This window comes from Xiphias gladius, chromosome 7, assembly GCF_016859285.1.
Source record: "Xiphias gladius isolate SHS-SW01 ecotype Sanya breed wild chromosome 7, ASM1685928v1, whole genome shotgun sequence".
Taxonomy (NCBI): Eukaryota; Metazoa; Chordata; class Actinopteri; order Istiophoriformes; family Xiphiidae; genus Xiphias; species Xiphias gladius.
The window spans coordinates 12,637,526-12,655,786 of NC_053406.1; the positions used below are offsets into that span (position 1 = coordinate 12,637,526).

At 39.4% G+C, this 18,261-nt stretch overlaps 1 protein-coding gene across 3 annotated transcripts in view; it reads right to left on the reverse strand.

The window, feature by feature from the left end:
• Positions 1-18,261, reverse strand: part of pdgfd (platelet derived growth factor d) — a 49,034-nt gene that overhangs the window by 17,274 nt on the left and 13,499 nt on the right. For 2 of the 3 annotated variants that reach the window (XM_040131078.1, XM_040131076.1), the window contains 2 exons: positions 4,687-4,876; positions 2,858-3,035 (listed from right to left, as the gene is read on the reverse strand). In XM_040131078.1, coding sequence (XP_039987012.1) covers positions 2,858-3,035; positions 4,687-4,876 — 368 coding nt within the window. Of the gene's footprint in view, positions 1-2,857; positions 3,036-4,686; positions 4,898-18,261 lie in introns of all 3 variants that reach the window. The other variant, XM_040131077.1, reaches the window with a different exon arrangement.

Below are 18,261 nucleotides of genomic sequence, written 5' to 3' on the forward strand. Positions count from 1 at the left end.
TGACAAGCATAAAATAATTTTTTCAAAGAGAGATCTGACCCAAATTGGACCCAAGATAATGAGACTTGATGTTTAACGTGGTTGGACACTATTCAAAGTTTCTCATACAGTATATAAATAAAATCCAGATGCACTTTTGTTTACACTTAATCCCAGAACAACTCACAAATGCTCCTGAAGCTGTTTGCTGTTGGCTAAAAATCACTAGTAGTACAGTAAATGAGAACTTGAGCGGTTAAGTTGCAGCAGTAACAGTTTAGTAGCTACCTAAACATTGTGCAGAACCTAACACAAACACGGGTAACCCACACTGACGGACTAGCATTTATCTGATCTGTGAAGACGAGATGTGAAGACTACAGCTCGTTACACCTTCTGTATTATAGTACATGTTGACATGTTTAGAGCCACTTTTTCATAAAGTTTAACAAGATAGGGAGAGAGTAAAATTGTGTTTTCTTTCAGTCACTTTTTTTCTCTGTATACTCCCATGTGACTCCACTCTGCCTTTTCCCTCCCTGGTTCCCTTTTTCCTCCATGGTTTTTCTTTTATCTAGTCCACCATAGTCCACTCCATATCTCACTGCCTCACAAATGCCTCTCTCTCCTCTCCCTCTCTGCCTTTCTCAGTTCAGGTTGTTTTAGTCATTAGCTGACATCCTGATACCATCTCATACACCTGTTCTCTCCTTCCAGTGCTGTTTCTCGTCATTCTTGCTCTGCCTTTCACTGTCTCTCTCTTCCTCCTTTCCTCTCTCTGCTTCTTCTCCTCCTCTCTCTTATCTGTTCAGGTCTGCAGAGAACAAATTAGACCTGCTAAATTAAGCCGCACACACAGATCCAGTCTAGCTGAAGGGAAGCTGTGTGTGTGTGTGTTTGTGTGTGAGTGTAAGATGGAAAGACACAAACACAATCAAACACATTAGCTCTTTGAAAAATGGGTAAATCTGATCAAATAGGATAAGCCTCAAGAGTTGGATTCTATTTTAAATGTACAGAAGTGTGATTATTTGACCAGAGGAGATATCACAAAGGGTGGGGAGAGAGGGAAGACAGAGAAAAGCAGCAGGTGTGTCTGGAAAATAGAGATAAGGCAGTTGTTTGTGGTTTTCTGCAGTGGTGAAAAGTAACTAGGTACATTTAGTCATGTACCGTATTTCGAGGTACTTTTACTTCGTTGTCATTATATTGTCATTTCTCTGTTTCCTTCTGTAACCTAGAACACTTTGGTTTGTAGTGGTGTGGGGCTTTGAGGTCATCTGCATTTGTGCAATCATCTTGATTTTATTTGCAATTAATAGAGATGTCCCTTCAATCCTGGCATCTGGACATCAGTTTGAAAAAATCTGAATATGCTATGGTGATTTTTATGTTATTAGATGTTTTTTTTGCAACTTTGTATACCTATGTGTATGTTTATATGGGAAAAAATCTCACAAATATTAAATTAATTTGCTGATAATACTTCTCTACCTTTAGATCAATAAAAATTTGAGAGACTTTTACTTGTAATGAGGATAAGGCATAACACATATTTTCTGTGTAGCTAAATTCTGAAATACAGTAGCATATTTCCCTGTGTAATTGTTGATCAAAAACTAGTAAAAACAAATCAGGGAGCCACTCCATTGCACTGGGTGATGTTACTTCATTACAGTGAACAAGGGTACTGTAGTTTGTTTTGAGTCCCTTGTGTGTAGCATACGAAATGTGTATTAATCCACTGCTAAAAATAGTCCCCAACAAATGCACTATTGACGCCAGTTTTGAAGGACATTTGCTAAATGAGCTGTTTTAGGGAATGACTGAGCTCTTTTTTTAAAAAAGGAAATGATTTTTTGGGTTTAAACCTCCAGTAGGAATCAATGAGCTTTGGGCTGAGTGCCTAGACATATTGTAGATAGACTGGGAAGTTAGAAAGTACTGACTTACACAGTATTGGTTGGTCTTGGTCTTTTTTTTCTGGGATTTGTTGACAGTAAGAAAAACAAAGAATAATGACAGCCTTATCCTTCAAATCTTGGCTGCAACATCAAAATGACTGTATGATGGTGAAGGATTGTCTGCAAAGACAGTCTCTCTCTCTCTCTCTCTCTCTCTCTATGTGTCTCAGTCTTGCCCTTTACTCCATCTAGCTCATACCCCTTTTTTTCTGCAATAATAAGCGTTGCCTCCAGTTCAACCCTGTCTGTGATGTTGCGTCTCTTCCCCTCTCTCTCCCTTGTACTCATAAAAGAAGAAGCCAGGGAACATCTTTAAATGCCCCTTTCTCTCTCGGCTGCTCTCTCTCTTCCCCTTTCCCCTCTGATTATACTGCCGGAGAACATCTTCAAATCGGAGTCCCTCTCTTTCTTCCTTCGTCTTCCTGACAGAATGACAAAGCTAATCTCCTTATCCTTCCATTTGACAGGCTTTAGGAGAACACTTCCTCATCCTTCCTCCATTCCTCCTGCTCTCCTACCCCTATCCCTCCATCTTTCCTCTACTGTTGAGTGGACGTGTGAGAAAAGAACAGTCAGCTAATACATTTTGGCATTTTACCGATCATGATACAAGAGCCTCCTTCTCACCCTTCCTCTCCCATCTATTTATCTCTCCATCATACCATTTCTCCCCTTTATTGTCAAGTGGAGGTAAAAGAGTGAAAGAAGCATTTTACGTGGAGCATTGCAGTGGTACCTGGGCTGAACCCGATGTATCAAAAAAACTTTAAGCTTTGTCCCAAATAATAGCTCATGATTCATTGTCAGCTTTGTGTGTGAGTGTGTGTATGTGTGTGTGTGTGTGTGTGTGAGTGTGTGTGTGTGTGTGTGTGTGTGTGTGTGTGTGTGTGTGTGTGTGTGTGTACGTCTCTCACCAGCAGTGAGTAGTAGACTTTGAATCCTGGCTTTGCAACAAAGTAATCATCAGACTTGAAGGTGACTCTGAGCGTGTTGGTTTTAGAGTTGAGACTAGGTGGAGCTTTCTGCCCACACCAGCGACCCCAAATTATAGTGCTGGTCTCTGATTGGTCCTCCACTTCAACAAAGTCATACCTGGAGTGGAATGCGTAAGAGTGAGGAGGGGGAGAAAGATAAAGGATAAAAAAATGTACACGTTAAGACACTATAAAACGTGATACTTTGAGACTGAAAAAAAAACAAGAATGGATCAATGTGTTTGTCAGGGAAGAAAGTTTAAGAAAAGAATAGGAGTAATTGGTAGTTTTCATGACAATAATAACTTTCTCATGGAAATGTCATTTGTTTTGCAAGAACTTGGACATAAACCATTTCGGACAAATTCAATTTTGACCTGATGTTGGCACGAGGAAAAATGATGGGATCACCAAGGTCATCAGGATTAATTGTCTGGTAACCATTAATGTCAGTACCAAACATCATGGCAATCCATCCAACAGTTGCTGATATATTTCAGTCTGGATGATGTGGTAGACCAAACGACAGACCGACGGCTTCCCTAGAGCCATGCCACTAGCATGGCAAATAAGAATACTTTGTGATAAAGAGTGTGTGCGTTAGACTTAGTAAAGTCTAGATAGTTTAAGGACCTTAAGACAATTCAGCTCTCGTCATCAAACCTGTGATGAAATAACTTTATGATGTCTTCTCAAACCACTGGGCCATCCTGCCAAAGTACTTGACAATAAGAATTTTGTGCGAAAAGTTTTTGAATAACTGACTAAACGTTCCAGCAACCAATGTCCCAGTAGGTTAGTGAGTCCATCTATCAAACACACACGGAAATACACACAAACTCAATATGACAAGATTCGAAAAAGCGGGCAAAGCTCCTTTCTCCTTCTTCCTACCTTTCCAGATCTCTCCTCCCCCTCTTTTCCCCCTGCTGCTCCCCCTTGTCTTTTCAGCAAAGTGCTTACAAAGACAACTGAGTTGCATATGGGGATTAAAAAGTCTATTTTCTCCCCTCAACCCTCAAGGACAAACTTCTTATACTTCTTGCCAAGAAAGCAAACTTCAACTATCCATCTCTCTCATAGTGATTCCACTTGCCCTACACCTTTTTATATTCTATTCTCTCACATCCTATCTATCACAGTTTATTTTTGCTGTGACAATGTGCAAACATTATCAAATCATTTTCACATACTGCATTTTACTGTTGCTTTTGTACATCCTCTCAACTTGAGAGTTTTACTCGATACACTTTTCCTATCCTCTTTGTCACTCCAAACAGTCCTCTCCATCATTCCTTCTCTGACTCTCTGGTTCCTTAATCACTGTTACTTCCATCTGACTTTTCTCCTACCCAAACTTGACATGCATAAAATAATTTTTCAAAAAGAGATCTGACCCCACTCTTTTCTTCTCTCTCTTTTCATCTCTCTTTAAGACCATTAAACCATTGTCAGTTGCACAGTAAATGTTATTAACATAACAAATGAAATGAGATTGTTTCCCCAGATCTGATCAGTAAATTATCACTGCTGCTCTGATGCCTGATTTTCCAGCATAGCAGCATGTAATTCATCAACACTTCCTCCTTTTTGTGCTCTGTACCTCTATCCTTCTCTCCTCCTTTCGAGTATTGTCTTTCTCTCTCCTTTTGTCTTTTTTGCTAAAGGCATTTTATGTCATCCTGCTTATGTCTTTCTGTCTTCTGCTCTAATCCTCTCTCCTGAATTCTATCACTCCCCTCTCCATCTGTTTTTTTCTCTTGTTTTACCTGCACACTCCATTCTCAGCCTCCTCCAGGCCGAACTGTCCGTCAAACTCCAGGTGAATGCGGCTCCCTGGCGGTGACAGTAGTTTCCATGACAACAGCAGGTTGCGGGGGTAAGCATTAGGGTAGCGTGGGCTGTGGATGACTCCACCCATTGGCGTTACTGTGATGTTTTCCTCTTTGCGGTACAAGTCTGTGGTGAGGCGATTGCTGTCTGTTAGTGGTTACAACTAATCAGTTAGTTAGTCCAGTTATAAATAAACACAAGCAGAGCAGCTTGTTCAGACATGCACATAAAATGCAAATTTACATGAAAAAACAACAAAGACAGTTTTATGGATTTTGGTACAGATAGGCACATACTGTCAAGATAGCCAAAAACACAAAAACATACACAGACAAACAACACATACATGAATGTGACATTTCTGTCCAATTATGACATGACCTCAGCTATTTCAGGTACTTTAAATCCACCACTTACAAAGCTTTCAGCCTAATATGTAGAGACATACAGCACCTCAACTTTGGAAATATACTGATACGGTTTCTCACTGACAATTAAAGATGATAGCACTCTCATATCTGTCACTTCAATGTTAACTTTCAGCCAGCAACCGGTTAGCTTAGCTTAGTGTAAAGAATGGAAGAAGGGGAAAACAGCTAGCTTAGATTCGTTCGGAGGTAACAAAATCCCCCTACAATTGCAGTTTTAGGTGTGAACTTTTAAACTATTTTTTGTATTGATTTACAAAAACAAGATATAGTGTGGTAATTTGTGAGATTTAGAGGTGCTGGTAGGAGGATTTTTTATTTTACTGATATTGATATGATGAGTTTTCAAAAATCCAATAAATACAAATTGTCTGATAATATATATATATATATTTTTTTTACATAACTACATAACATAAACAAACAATCTTGATAAGGATCCCTTAGGTTTTTTTTTTTGTCTAATTGTGAACAAGATACATACTAAGTGGGACATTTACAGTTTAAAACATGTCAGTTCTTTCTGCTGGACAAACTAAGTGATGGGGACACTGTTTCTAAATAACCTCAAACCCAATTTGATTTTTCTGTTCTGCCGACTCTTGTCATTATCAGCTGACATATACACCGATACAGATGTATCAGCAATGAGGTAGTATCGGCCAATACCTCAGCCTGGCCAGTTTATTGGTCTTTCTACAGAGCTCTTTCTGTTGTGGTTAGTACTTCTTGTAGTGTGAAAAGAAAACGTCTGAAGTTCAGCATTGGTTATGGATCTGTTGAACATTTACAGACAATTTAATGTGTCTGTCCTTGTTGCCGAGGACCTTTTCACACCCATTCGATTTTGACATTTCTGTACAAGCGGACAATTTGGCCTGACAATGGTTCTAGAGAAAAGGCAGGGGGGTCAACAAAAATATTCAGATTAATTATCAAGATGTCCTGAACATTGACAGCAAATTTGAGAGGAAAAGTGGCTATAAACACCCAAAACAACAGATCATTCTCTGGGGACCAAGAATCACACTCAGTTTTACAGCAGGTCTTGAGAACAGAGGCTGCACAAACTGACATCTCTACTGTCGGTCTGGGCTAAAAACTGGTCCAGGAATATACTTGTAAACACAGTGAATAAAGTGTGTATGGTAAGTACTGGTGTACTTACGTTTACTGGTGTAAAGGTGTTTTTTATTCAAGTGTATGTAAACAACAATGTCTGTCATGAGAGTGAAGGGCATTACACTGCTGTGCCTAAATAGCAAAAATACTGCCTCTCTAATGTCTGTATGCTGTGTCTACTACAGTAGCTCACCACAAAAACACACACACACACACACACACACACACACACACACACACACACACACACACACACACACACACACACACACACACAGATATACTTCATTCTAAAATGAGATATTCACACCATGACAACATCTATGTACCGACCTATCTAACATATCTGCAAAGAGAAAATTAAAAAAGAATAATATTGGAACTGTTACCTATCATGGGCTGTGCTTATAAGCTTTATTGCTTTACTGACTAGTTATATAAACTATAGTGGTACTTTCCAAAGTTGTGTTTCAAGTATAATAATTGCTCATCAGTATTGATGAACATCATAATCACACCCACTGAACATCTAATCCTGATTATATCAACTCAATCATAAATCCAATTTTGATATTGCAACACAAAACTCATTAGATGTTCTTGCTCACAGACACACAGACACACGCACATAGACACACACACACACTCTCTCTGAGGTCAGGCTCTGTGCTGAAGTAGGCTGACAGGGCTATATTTTCTGAGGGTGTGTTTTTTGCGAGAGAGCTGAATGCATAATCAAGGCACCACAGCCTGCACCCAAGGGAGATGATGATGAAGCTTTTGCTTTCTCCACCTCTTCACTGCAAACTTCCATTAATTCCTTCTCCTGTCTCAACCCATCTCTCCCTCTCTTTACATTCCTCTTCTCTGCCTCAGTCAGTAATTCTGTCTCATCAGTCATTCGGCGTTCTCACCTTCTGCTAATTCTGGTTTCGGCAATTAAGACTATACCTCAGAGTGTCTGTGTGTAAATGCATTTATGTCTGCGAGAGAGTGTGTACTTTCAGTTATGCTTGTGTGAATGAACATGCATGTGCAATTGTGGGTGTGTGTGGGTGGGTGTTTGCGTGTGTGATGGGGCAGAGTTTGTTTGTAATGGGATTCTTCCACACTGCTGATCAGAAGCCTGACTGTATAGGTCCATTCAGTCATAAAAGTGCTTATGTGTCAGGAACTTTGGCACCCACTGAGGTGCCTGGGGAACATAGTTGTGTGTGTGTGTTAGCTTGTGTGTCTATCAGTATTTGCAAGTACATTTATGTATAATTATATATTTATATAAACTTATACTTATTAATATATTTAATTAATATGGCTTTGCTATCTCTGAACTCTATTGACCTTCTCCACAACGTTGCAGCCTGTATTTCAACTAATTGGAGAATTTAGTGACTGAGCTATTTAGTTTCTAGCCACTAAAAGGTCATACAATATAATCTTGTTTAGGAAGTTTGCTTGATATTTAAAAATTTACTGCTACTGTGGTAAAAAACTATATTTCATCGGAAGGAAGCAGAGGGCTTAGAGGTTTACAGATTGTTTCGAAGAACAATTTGTATTCAGAGTCAGAGTTTCACCGTTGATCCTGTTGAAGTGTATTTGAAGAAAATAAGAAGTTCTTTACAGCTTCTTACAGGACTGCTGCTCTGCAGCTGACCCTGACCTCTGGCCTACCCGGGTGGAGGCAACTTTCCCCAACTTACTTCCTTATAGTCATCGGTCTCAGTGTTTTCTCAATTTACATAACAGTATCAGTCTTCTAGTGCTCATTTTGTGTGCGTATGCATATGTTTGCACGTTTGAGTGTATGTCTGTACTGTATGTCTAAGTGTATGTATGAATGTGCATATATTGTGAAATGAACTAGCATTTATATGCCCACACATGCACACAAGTGTGTCTCTGTGAAAAAAGGAGTTTGTGAGAGACAGAAAGCATTAATTAGAAGGAAGACACCAAAATTAGCAAATACTGTATGCGAAAACTCTCGAGTACCACCCGGCTCTCTTGGATGCTGCTCCTCAGTTACACCATTGACCTTACTATAAATCATGCAGTGATGTCAGTGACTCTTTTGCAAATTCATGCAAATGAGGCAATGATAAGAAAAGGGGTTTCTGTTAAAGATCCAGTCCAGAGAACTGATAGTACTGAAAACTGGCAGCTACATTTCGTCAGCCTACTTTGAAGATGCATGTTAAGGCTATGGATTTGGTAAAAGGCTGAAATGGAATCTGGGCCGAGCAGGATCCTTAGGAAATACGCTGCCGGCATATTTGGATTTGCAGTGCAGTCCAGAAATACTGGGACAGTAACACATTATTGTTTTTATGTCTAGCTCTGGACTATAGCACATTGGAATTGAAGTGAAAGATTGTGCTGACTTTTAGATTTAATGGGGTTCAAAGAATTTCACATCTATAGTGGGTAAACAGTGACTAACAGACACAGTACACAGTCCCCTATTTTTAAGACAGTACAGCAGGAAAATTATCTGTAACATATAGACAAGTCAACCGACATTTTTAGGGCTAAACAGTGGTGAGTACTCAACCGGGAATGTCAATCAGCAATCCACCAGAGCATGTGTTTCATTCAAAAAGTCCCTAATGCTGCAGTACAAACCTGGCAGTGCATCATGAAGGAAGATACCACACGTCTGCTAATGTCTGTGGATCATAGACTTTAGACAATCACTGACTGCAAAGAAATATTAAATATGGTGACTTTAGTTATAGTTATTTTAATGTGCTCAATATATTATGGATCCCTAAAATTGGGAGACTAAAGGGCTAAAAAAACCTACACTTATTTATCTGATGTGGATGTTTATACTCAGCACTTAAACCTCATAGTCAGTCTCACAGTCAAACTCAATATGCTGGAGTATATAAGAGCCAATATTACATATTTCATCATCCCTGTCCAAATTATATCAGTGCAGGGTGGGCATGGGATGAATAAAATAAAAAAATAAAAATTAAAAGAGGCTTTTATTAGTGGGCTGAAACATGCATGTTAGGATGTAGTTTTTCCAGTAAATCACCTACAAATATGGCACCAAATAAAGTTTCAGTTTCATTTGACTCCCTCACTTGCCCACTCTTTTCTTCTGTCTCTTTTCATCTCTCTTTAAGACCGATAAACCATTGTCAGTTGCACATTAAATGTTATTAAAATAACAAATAAAATGACATCGTTTACCCAGATCTGATCAGTAACTTATCACTGCTGCTTGATGCCTGATTTTCCAGCATCTGGTTTGTATCTTTTACTATGGCAAATGATTTATCGTTTCTTGGTTGTCATAAGTTAGACATTGTTCATAGCCAAATGGTGTATTTTGGTCTTCTACTAAATAGTTGCAACTAATTGCCTTTCTTTAGATCAAAAGATATCCGTAAGGATTATGTACATCAATCTCTAAAAAGAAATCCTTGCTGCAATTAGCTAAATTTTACAGATAGTGGGCAAAATTGGGATGATGTATCTGCTCGAGCGGGTAGTAATGGTCGGAAATCCTGTGGAAGTGTGGGGGTGAAGGATTGAATAAACAGTCGCAGGCATCTCTTATCTTGGATAAATACCGAGTCCACTCTTTCTAAATGTTCTGCAACTAATTTAAGTCGTCATGTTTTATCAGTCTGTCTTATCGTCGCATTCTTTGCACTTTATTCCAACCATCGACAACACAAGATCGCAGCACACAAGACTGCCGGACAAAATCTTTAGTGCTAATATATACAGGACCTGTGCTCCAGATCAGTCACATAACATTTATCTCTTCCAAAGTTGACAGAAAGAAAAATTTTCTGCAATCTCAGGAAATAAGATGATGTCAATAGTTCTGATAATATCACTGACAGTCTGACTCACACCCCTATTTAAATACACACAGACACACGCCATGTCTGACACTAGCAATTAAGCTTTGAGACTCCTGTTCTGACACTTAAAAAACTGTGACATTGATGTTGCGTGACTCAGTTACATGTGATGTGTGTGTGTGTGTGTGTGGGGGGGGGTGTCTATCAAAGTGTGTTTGTGGAGGTGCTGGGTACCAAGAAAAAGTTCTTGATTGTATGTATAATTGCATGGATGCATGTTTGCCAGGATATATGTGAATAAATTCTTACTAATTAAACTTGGCTCTCCCACCTCCAGTGCCAGGGTGTGATGTTCTTCATGGTTCTGAGATCTATTTCTGATCCAAGTGCCACTCACACTCTAATCACCCAGCAACGAGTGTGCATCGGAGGCCGAAAAACTGCTCTGTTGAGAAAGTACTGAAATCACGATAAAAGAACGGATGATGAAAACGAGATATCAAAATTCATATTTCTCTCTTAATTAAAACTTGATTTTGTTGAAGACATAGGTGTGCAAACACTCGCCTAATATTATACCTCTTCTCTTTTGAATCCAACGCTATTCTATGCAAACCAAACCCTATTTTTCTTGAGTGACAGTTTGCATATGATACATTCTCACTCAGAGACGCACTCCCACAGGACATAACCTACAACAAGGCAACCCCATTTCCTACATCTGCCATACCCTGTCTAACATATCCTGTCTGGCTTTCATCTTCTTAAAATGAATTCTCATAAGCCCCAACACCAGCTAACAGGACACACATAACACATTCACTTTCAGCTGTGAAAAACTCCCCAGAGAAATGTGATGTTTCTATTCTCATTCTTGGAGGTATTCCCTGTTTCTATCTAAAAATAGGTGTTTTTAACTGTTTTGGTTTGAGATTTGATGTGCTTTGAGATTATGAAATTAGTTTAAACTATGTAATTATAGATGATCTTACCTTGCATCAGTGTTAAATTAATATTTCGACATTTTGGGAAATTTGCTCATTTGCTTGCTGTTAGAGAGTTAGATGAAAAGATCAATACCACTCTCATATCTATCTACAGGTTCCAACCGTGAGCACGGGGTGGATTAACAGATGTTTGTATGGATTAAACAAAGGAGATGTAATGTGTTAATTATTGAGGGGATTTTTTTTATTTTCAGGTGGAGCCAGGCTAGCTATTTCCCCGTTTCTAGGTTTTGTGGTGGCTGTGGTGTCGTATTTACAGTACAAACATTAGAGTGGTATTAATCTTATTATCTAACTATCAACCAGAAAGCAAATAAGCATACTTCCCAAATCTATTCCTTTAATAAACTTTTAAGTTAGCAGAAAGTGACTGAATATTTATATGCAACAAATATATTATGACAGGACTTAAGGGTAAAGAAACCAGTCAAGGTTCTGATTGAATAGACAGTTGTTTGAAAAAGTCCTAAATGTCAAGGGAAAGACTATGTAAAAAAGCTGTCGGCATGATACATTGTAGTTTGTATGCAGTGGTGGATAGCTTTCACCAACTTTATTCATTCTGTGAGAGTTACTGGCTCAACCACAGTAATTTAGTAAATATGGGCTGACTTTTACTGAGCTGTAGTTCTACCAATAATCTACAGAAATATTTGACTTAAAAAAGACAGCAGTTTAAAAAACATTTTCCTCTGTTATTATTACCTCCACCAAGGAGGTTATGTTTTCACCCCTGTCTGTTTGTTGGTTTGTTTATTGGTTTGTTTTCAGAAGGATTACGCAAAAACAACTTAACCGAATTTCACCAAACTTGGTGGAGTGATGTGGCACTGGCCAAGGAAGAACCTATTCGATTTTGGGGCAGATCCAAATTGTTTACTATGAATTTTAATTTTCTTCTCTGAAGTCTGGTGTATTTTCTTTGACATTAGCTTTGGCGGAAGTATGCACTCTACTGAGTGCTATTCTAGTTATTATTATTATTATTATTATTATTATTAATCACAATATTATTATTACTATTATTATTGTTATTATTATTATTATTACAGACCCATTTGCTGTCATTCCCAGTTATCTGCTGAACTGTTTATTCATCTGTGTTTGGCAACAGAGTGTAAAACATTGTCCATTAGCTGCTTAACACTGTGTGAGAATGTGTGTACTAGTGTGTTGTTTTGTAAGTGAATATGTGTGTGTGTTTATGTCACTGGTTGCTTATGTGTGTACAGTGGGTTTGTATGTGCACATCTGTAAGCCACTATAAATGGGTCTGTGTTTGTGTGCAAGTATGTGTGTGTTGGTTGTTGATGCGGGAAGCTGTACTTGCACCCTCAGAGTATTTCCACCCATGAGAAATAACCAAAGCCTTTTCCATCTGGCTAAATGTTAGCTCAAGGCCTCTGTGTGTGTGTGTGTGTGTGTGTGTGTGTGTGTGTGTGCATCACTGCTGCTTATCAAAGCCTGTGCTGGCTCCACTGTTTTGCCACTCTCTCATGACAAATCAGCTTTAAATATTCTCCCTTGTTTCTCAGTCACGCTCACACAAGCATAGAGGCATGAAAAAGCCAAACACACACATACACCCTTGGGATGAACGCTGCATGCCGAGGGGTGTCAGCTTTGGTCAGCATCGGCTCTTGCCCCACATCTCTCTTCCTCTCTCTTCTTTACTTCCTCTGTTCCCTCCGTCCTGCACCATCTTCTCTACTTCCGTTTCCCTCCCTTTCTGATCATAACTGAAAGACCAAAGCTCTAATTTTTCTTTTTTGGTTTACGTTAATCAAAACCTAATGTAGATTCTCACATTTGGAAATATTTAATGCTTAGGGACCAAACCTTTGTTAATTCATTTAAAATGGTCAAAAACATTGCTTCACCACTATATCTTTGACATTATTATTTTGGTGCAGGGCCACCTTTGCTGATAAAACCAATGAACTTGCATCACTTTCTTTTATACAGAGAAACTGCATGTTTTTTGCGGTTTCAGTGTTAAAGTGTGGGGAATTGGGATGCTGGTGTGGAGCGTTGCCATAGAGAGAAGGGCAGAATATAGAAAGGAGTGAGAAACAGGAGGGACCTTTCAGTACATCTTCAGTCTAACTAGCGAAATGAAGATCAAGAAGGAAAATGCATATTTAAAGAAAGGGTGTGTGGGAGTGTCCAGTGCATCAGGCAAGCCAAACGGGCATTCATCTGAGAGTTACATTCGTGTTGAGGCAGCTGGGGTGTACATATCCATGAATTATAGAGACGAACAGGCCCATATATATAATTATAGAAAAGAACACACTACATGCATTACATCCCTTCAGTTGGACACAACAGAGCTGCTGCATTAGCTTGATGGACATAGATCTGTGGTCAGAGAAGTGTCTCGGGATAACATGAATATGGATTTCCATTGGAATTCCCAGACAGCAAAATTATCCTGGTGAATATTTGGGCGAGATATTCTTGTTTCTCCTGGCTCAATATACGCCAGGTGCCTTGCCCCAAGTCCGACCCACATAAAGTACAGCGTCAGTGTCAGATGCTACCTCCACATCTGGACCAATTCTGGTGCACACGCAGAAAATATTCCTGGCTGTCTGCCAACACTGGAGGATAACAGCTGGAATCAGCCCAGGTGTGGAAGGATATGGGCCAGACTCCGGTCAAAGACCCAGGCATAAGTTGGGCCAGAAGTTTCATTTTGCTATCTGGGTTATTTTGGAAATGTGTTCAAAAAACATAAAAAATAAGAAATATATAGAAAAAATCCAAATACACATTCCTTTTAAGGCCTTTCCTAAAATAACATATGGATATCAAACATCAAAATAAATTTTTAAAGTTGAACTGAAATTCATTTTAGTTATTAAAAATCTGTAGATTTTATCTTTGGTGTTTGTTTTGGCTTTTGAAATTATTTGGTCAAAACTCTGAATAAAAAGAGGAAATTTATTTTATTTTTATTTTTATTTATGTTCCTCCTTTGATAGCACCACATACACCTCCTGCATAGATGTATGAAGAGAGCTGCATATGGCCTTTGTCCCAGTGGCCACAGTATTGCAAATAAAAAACCCCTGCCACCCAAAAAGCATTTTCCCCATCTTTGAGTCCTGTATGCAGTTCCTATAATACATCCATGGTCCGATGGATCAGAAAGTACTGTCTTGTGGGAAGCAGTGCTAAAAATAGTAAGCTAGGCTAACTAACTTCCACTTTCTGAGTGGAATAAAAACTTAACCGTGCAACTGGGTGTTGAATGTTGTAAAGAGACCGATGGCTTAAATTGCTAATGGAACATAACCACAGCTATGTGTGCTTGTTGTAAAAAGGAGGAAAAAATCTTTTAAGAAAATGTAGATTATACAGGGCTTTGACGAGCTCCAGTCAATAGCACATGAGTAGTAGTTCAACTTTCAAATGTATTTATCTATAACTTATTCTCTTCCTATTATCCACTGTAACTTGTCTAAATGTGCTAAATGTGCAATAAGATTTGGCTCAAAACATCTGCCTAGAAACATCGTGGTTGCCTGGTAACATTATCATATAGAACCTTCTACTTTGAGGCTTGACTTCAGTGACAGGACTGAATATTGATGACTCACGCACTGACTGAAATCCTCCACAAACAGCTTCACACATTTAACTTCTCACATGCAAGCAACTCACAAGCAAATGAAACCAAGTGCACTGTGTACTGTATACATGCAATATGCACACACTCTCTCTAGTCCTCCTTCTTGTCGTGTTGTGTCTTACATTAAACCTACTGTACATATCAGGGAGACACCCATCCCCCCATTTCTCCCATTCTCTCGCTTTCTCTTCTTTTGGTTCTCTCTCCTTCACTCCTCAACTTCAGGACAGAAAAAATATGACCTAGCACTTGTCCCTGTAACCCCTGCCTGGGGATAGTTTTAGTACAATCCAAAACACCGTAGGGTGTTTGGCTCTCTGCATTTTCGACACACGGGAGGGGTTACAATTTTTGTGTGTGTTTGTGTGTGTGGGTGGATGTTTTCAGTGTGAGAGCATCAGCATGTGAGAGGGTGAGAAAGCATATGTGTGCACTCTGTTTGTGTGAGGGCAGTTGGGTGTGTGTTTATGTGTTCCTTTGAAGCCAACACAAAGGCATGTGCTGTGACACGGACAGAGGAGGTTAGACAAACATTCACAGACATGACCAAAACACTGTGTGTAGTCTTTTTGAAGAAAGCCTACACACACCTCAGAGTGGACATCCTCACAGAGAGAGAAAGTAAGAGGGGGGAACAGAAAGACAGACAAAGACAAAAATACATGAAGGACAAAATGAAGGTGGAGAAGGGTTGAGAATCAAGAATGCGACAGAGCAGAGATGAAGGACACTGGGATGGATGAGGGATGGAAGAGGAAGAGCCAGTGGTTGCGTGAGGTAGAGAAGGACAGCGATGAGAAGAAGAGGAGATGGAAAAGGAAACAGCGAGCGGAAATAGATGTAAAGACAGAACAGATAAAGAAACAGATTGTAGCGGCAGTGGAGAGACAGATAGCTGCAGCTACTGTATTGTGAAAAGAACAAGGAAAGTCCGCAAAGCCCCAAGATACCTCAACACATCAAACACTGTATTGGCTCCACCAAAGAGCAAGTTAGACTCATAAATAAGCAAAGATACTAACTGCTTTGTGTGCATGTGTGAAGATGGGTGCATGCTTGTGTAAGTGTGTCACTTGCTTTGTTGTGATTTGCGCCACTTTGTGCAAATTCATCATTATCCTGGTTTGGCAAACCATTTTCAAAGGCAAAAACAAGGAAGAGACATCAGTAAAAAGCTGTGACTCACAATGTATTTAATTTTTTTTTCTTTGGTACTGGAGCTTTTTAACTGGTCCTTACATCTTCACCAGCAAGTCTCAATGGTCCTTTTGGGCCTTTGATTAGCATTAGCATCCACTTAGCTTTAGCAAGTGCCTCTCAGAGATCTATGACTCACCACCGGTTGATGGGGACAAATTAGCCTAATGGGTAATAAGAAGAGGGATGAGCAGCACTCTGCCAACTAGGGTGGAAAATCGGTGGTTAAAAAGTTGAAGAGATAGTATTCAATTTTTTGTAGTTCTTAAACCTTTTCAGCACATTCATTTATTATAGTATGTATTTGCTCAGCTTTATATCTCAAGGATTTTATGTGTTGTAAACAACTTGAGAACAGGTGAAATTACTCCGATTGCATTATTATAATTTGTAGTAGAAAACAACAGCACAAAAATATTATTTTTGCTGAACCTCAGAAAGTACAGAACATGCCCCTTTTGACCTGCACACAAAAGTAATTTTCACACATTTCTAAATTGCAATTAAAGGACAATGCCATGGGTTTGCACTTTTAAGCAGCAAATTACCTTACTACCGTGTTTTCCAAAGAATACTGGTATTTTTATAGTCCATCATGTACCTGAAGCATCTTTAATGAATGTTTGTTAACTATGAAAATCTACATTTCTAATGTGTTGCATGGTTGGACGAAAGTGTTCATTGGTACAGCAAATTTACTATGCATATTAATGCCTTTGTCAGAGTGAACACACTACGTCCTCAAATCCAAGTGTGAATGGAAATAGGACACAGCTTTGGTCTTGTATATGCAAGGTAATCTGTGTATTGCACTAAACTAACATCTCCACATTCTCCCTGTCTTGAGCCAGTCCACTTAACATGCTCCCATCCTCTGCTGTGATGTGCTCCTGTCTAACACCTTTGCTAAGCTTGCTGAATAATGCAGAGGGGACCAACAGTCGCCGAGTCAGCACTGAGGACAGGTCAGTGGAGACATTGTGGCTGAGCAGCTCTGGCAGCTGTGACAAACAAATGCAGAGGCGGCACACACAAGCAGATGCATGGGGGCTTGGACAGCCAACTATAGATATTCGTGGACACATGCACACCAGTTAGGTGCAATAGGTCAAACTTTATATCAGTAACTTCACTTACATGTGTCTGCTCTACTACACAGCCTAAATAAACAAAATAGTACTATATTAATAGAGGCAAGAAAAATAAATAAGAAATTATAAAGTATCTTGCCACGTTTTTATCCACATGTTAACATTCTGCATATGCTGTTTACACATGAAGACATATGCATGATAAAATCGATTTACAAGGATAACACGCGTAAAATGCAGAAGCAAAGCAACATATACAAACTCTCACTCAGTTAAAGATATATATACACACATTCTTTCAGAACGCACACAGTCTCGCACACATGCTGTGTCATACACATACGCAACTACAGTATTGCAGAGATGGAAGGATGGGGGAGGAGTCAAAGGACAGCATCTGACAGAACCCTCCCTTGCCCTAAATGAGGAGGATGGCAAACAAATTCCTAGGAAAATATGAGAAGGGAAGGGGAAGACAAAAAGAGAAACATTAGGGAGTGATAGAAAAGACAAAAATCCATGACTGCAAGAAGGAGAGAGTAAGAGAGGAGAGAAGCAGGTGGATGTGGGAAGCCAGCTCAAGTTGTAGCGACAGATTGTGAGGAGGGTTTGAGGGAGGGGCAGCGTTGAGAGAAGCAAAGGATGAGAGATGTGAGGGTCTAGTCTCAGTGTAACCTCCTACAGTGTGATGGAGTGTATTTACCAACCCTTCATCAGCAATACCCTCCCTGTGTGAGTTTGTGTCTGTACAGTATGTGTGGCTTGATGCAGAGTGTTACGTGGCCTGTGCATTATCTTCCATGTTATCTCTTTTTTCAATACTGTATTTGTATCATTAAAAATGTGAATTACCAGACGCACTCCTTCTGATCACTGTTACTGTAAATCAAACAGACAGGGAATTTGTTTTGTATAAATCTGGCTTAAGGTTTGATTAAAGGCTGGGCCTTTATTAAACTTGTCACGTATCATGAAATGCCAAGAGATTCTTCAGATATGTTTAACTTCTGTCATTCAAACCAGCAAATGTCAAGAATGCCAGCTTAGACAAAATGACACCGCATGCACTGTATGGATCTCTTGAGATGCCTCTATGTGTGCATGTGTGAGTTGGTGCGTACATTTAAGTGAGTCTGTGCGTCTGTTTCTACACCAAGGCTAATGTGGTAATGTGTGTGTGCATGTGAGAGAGTATGAAATTG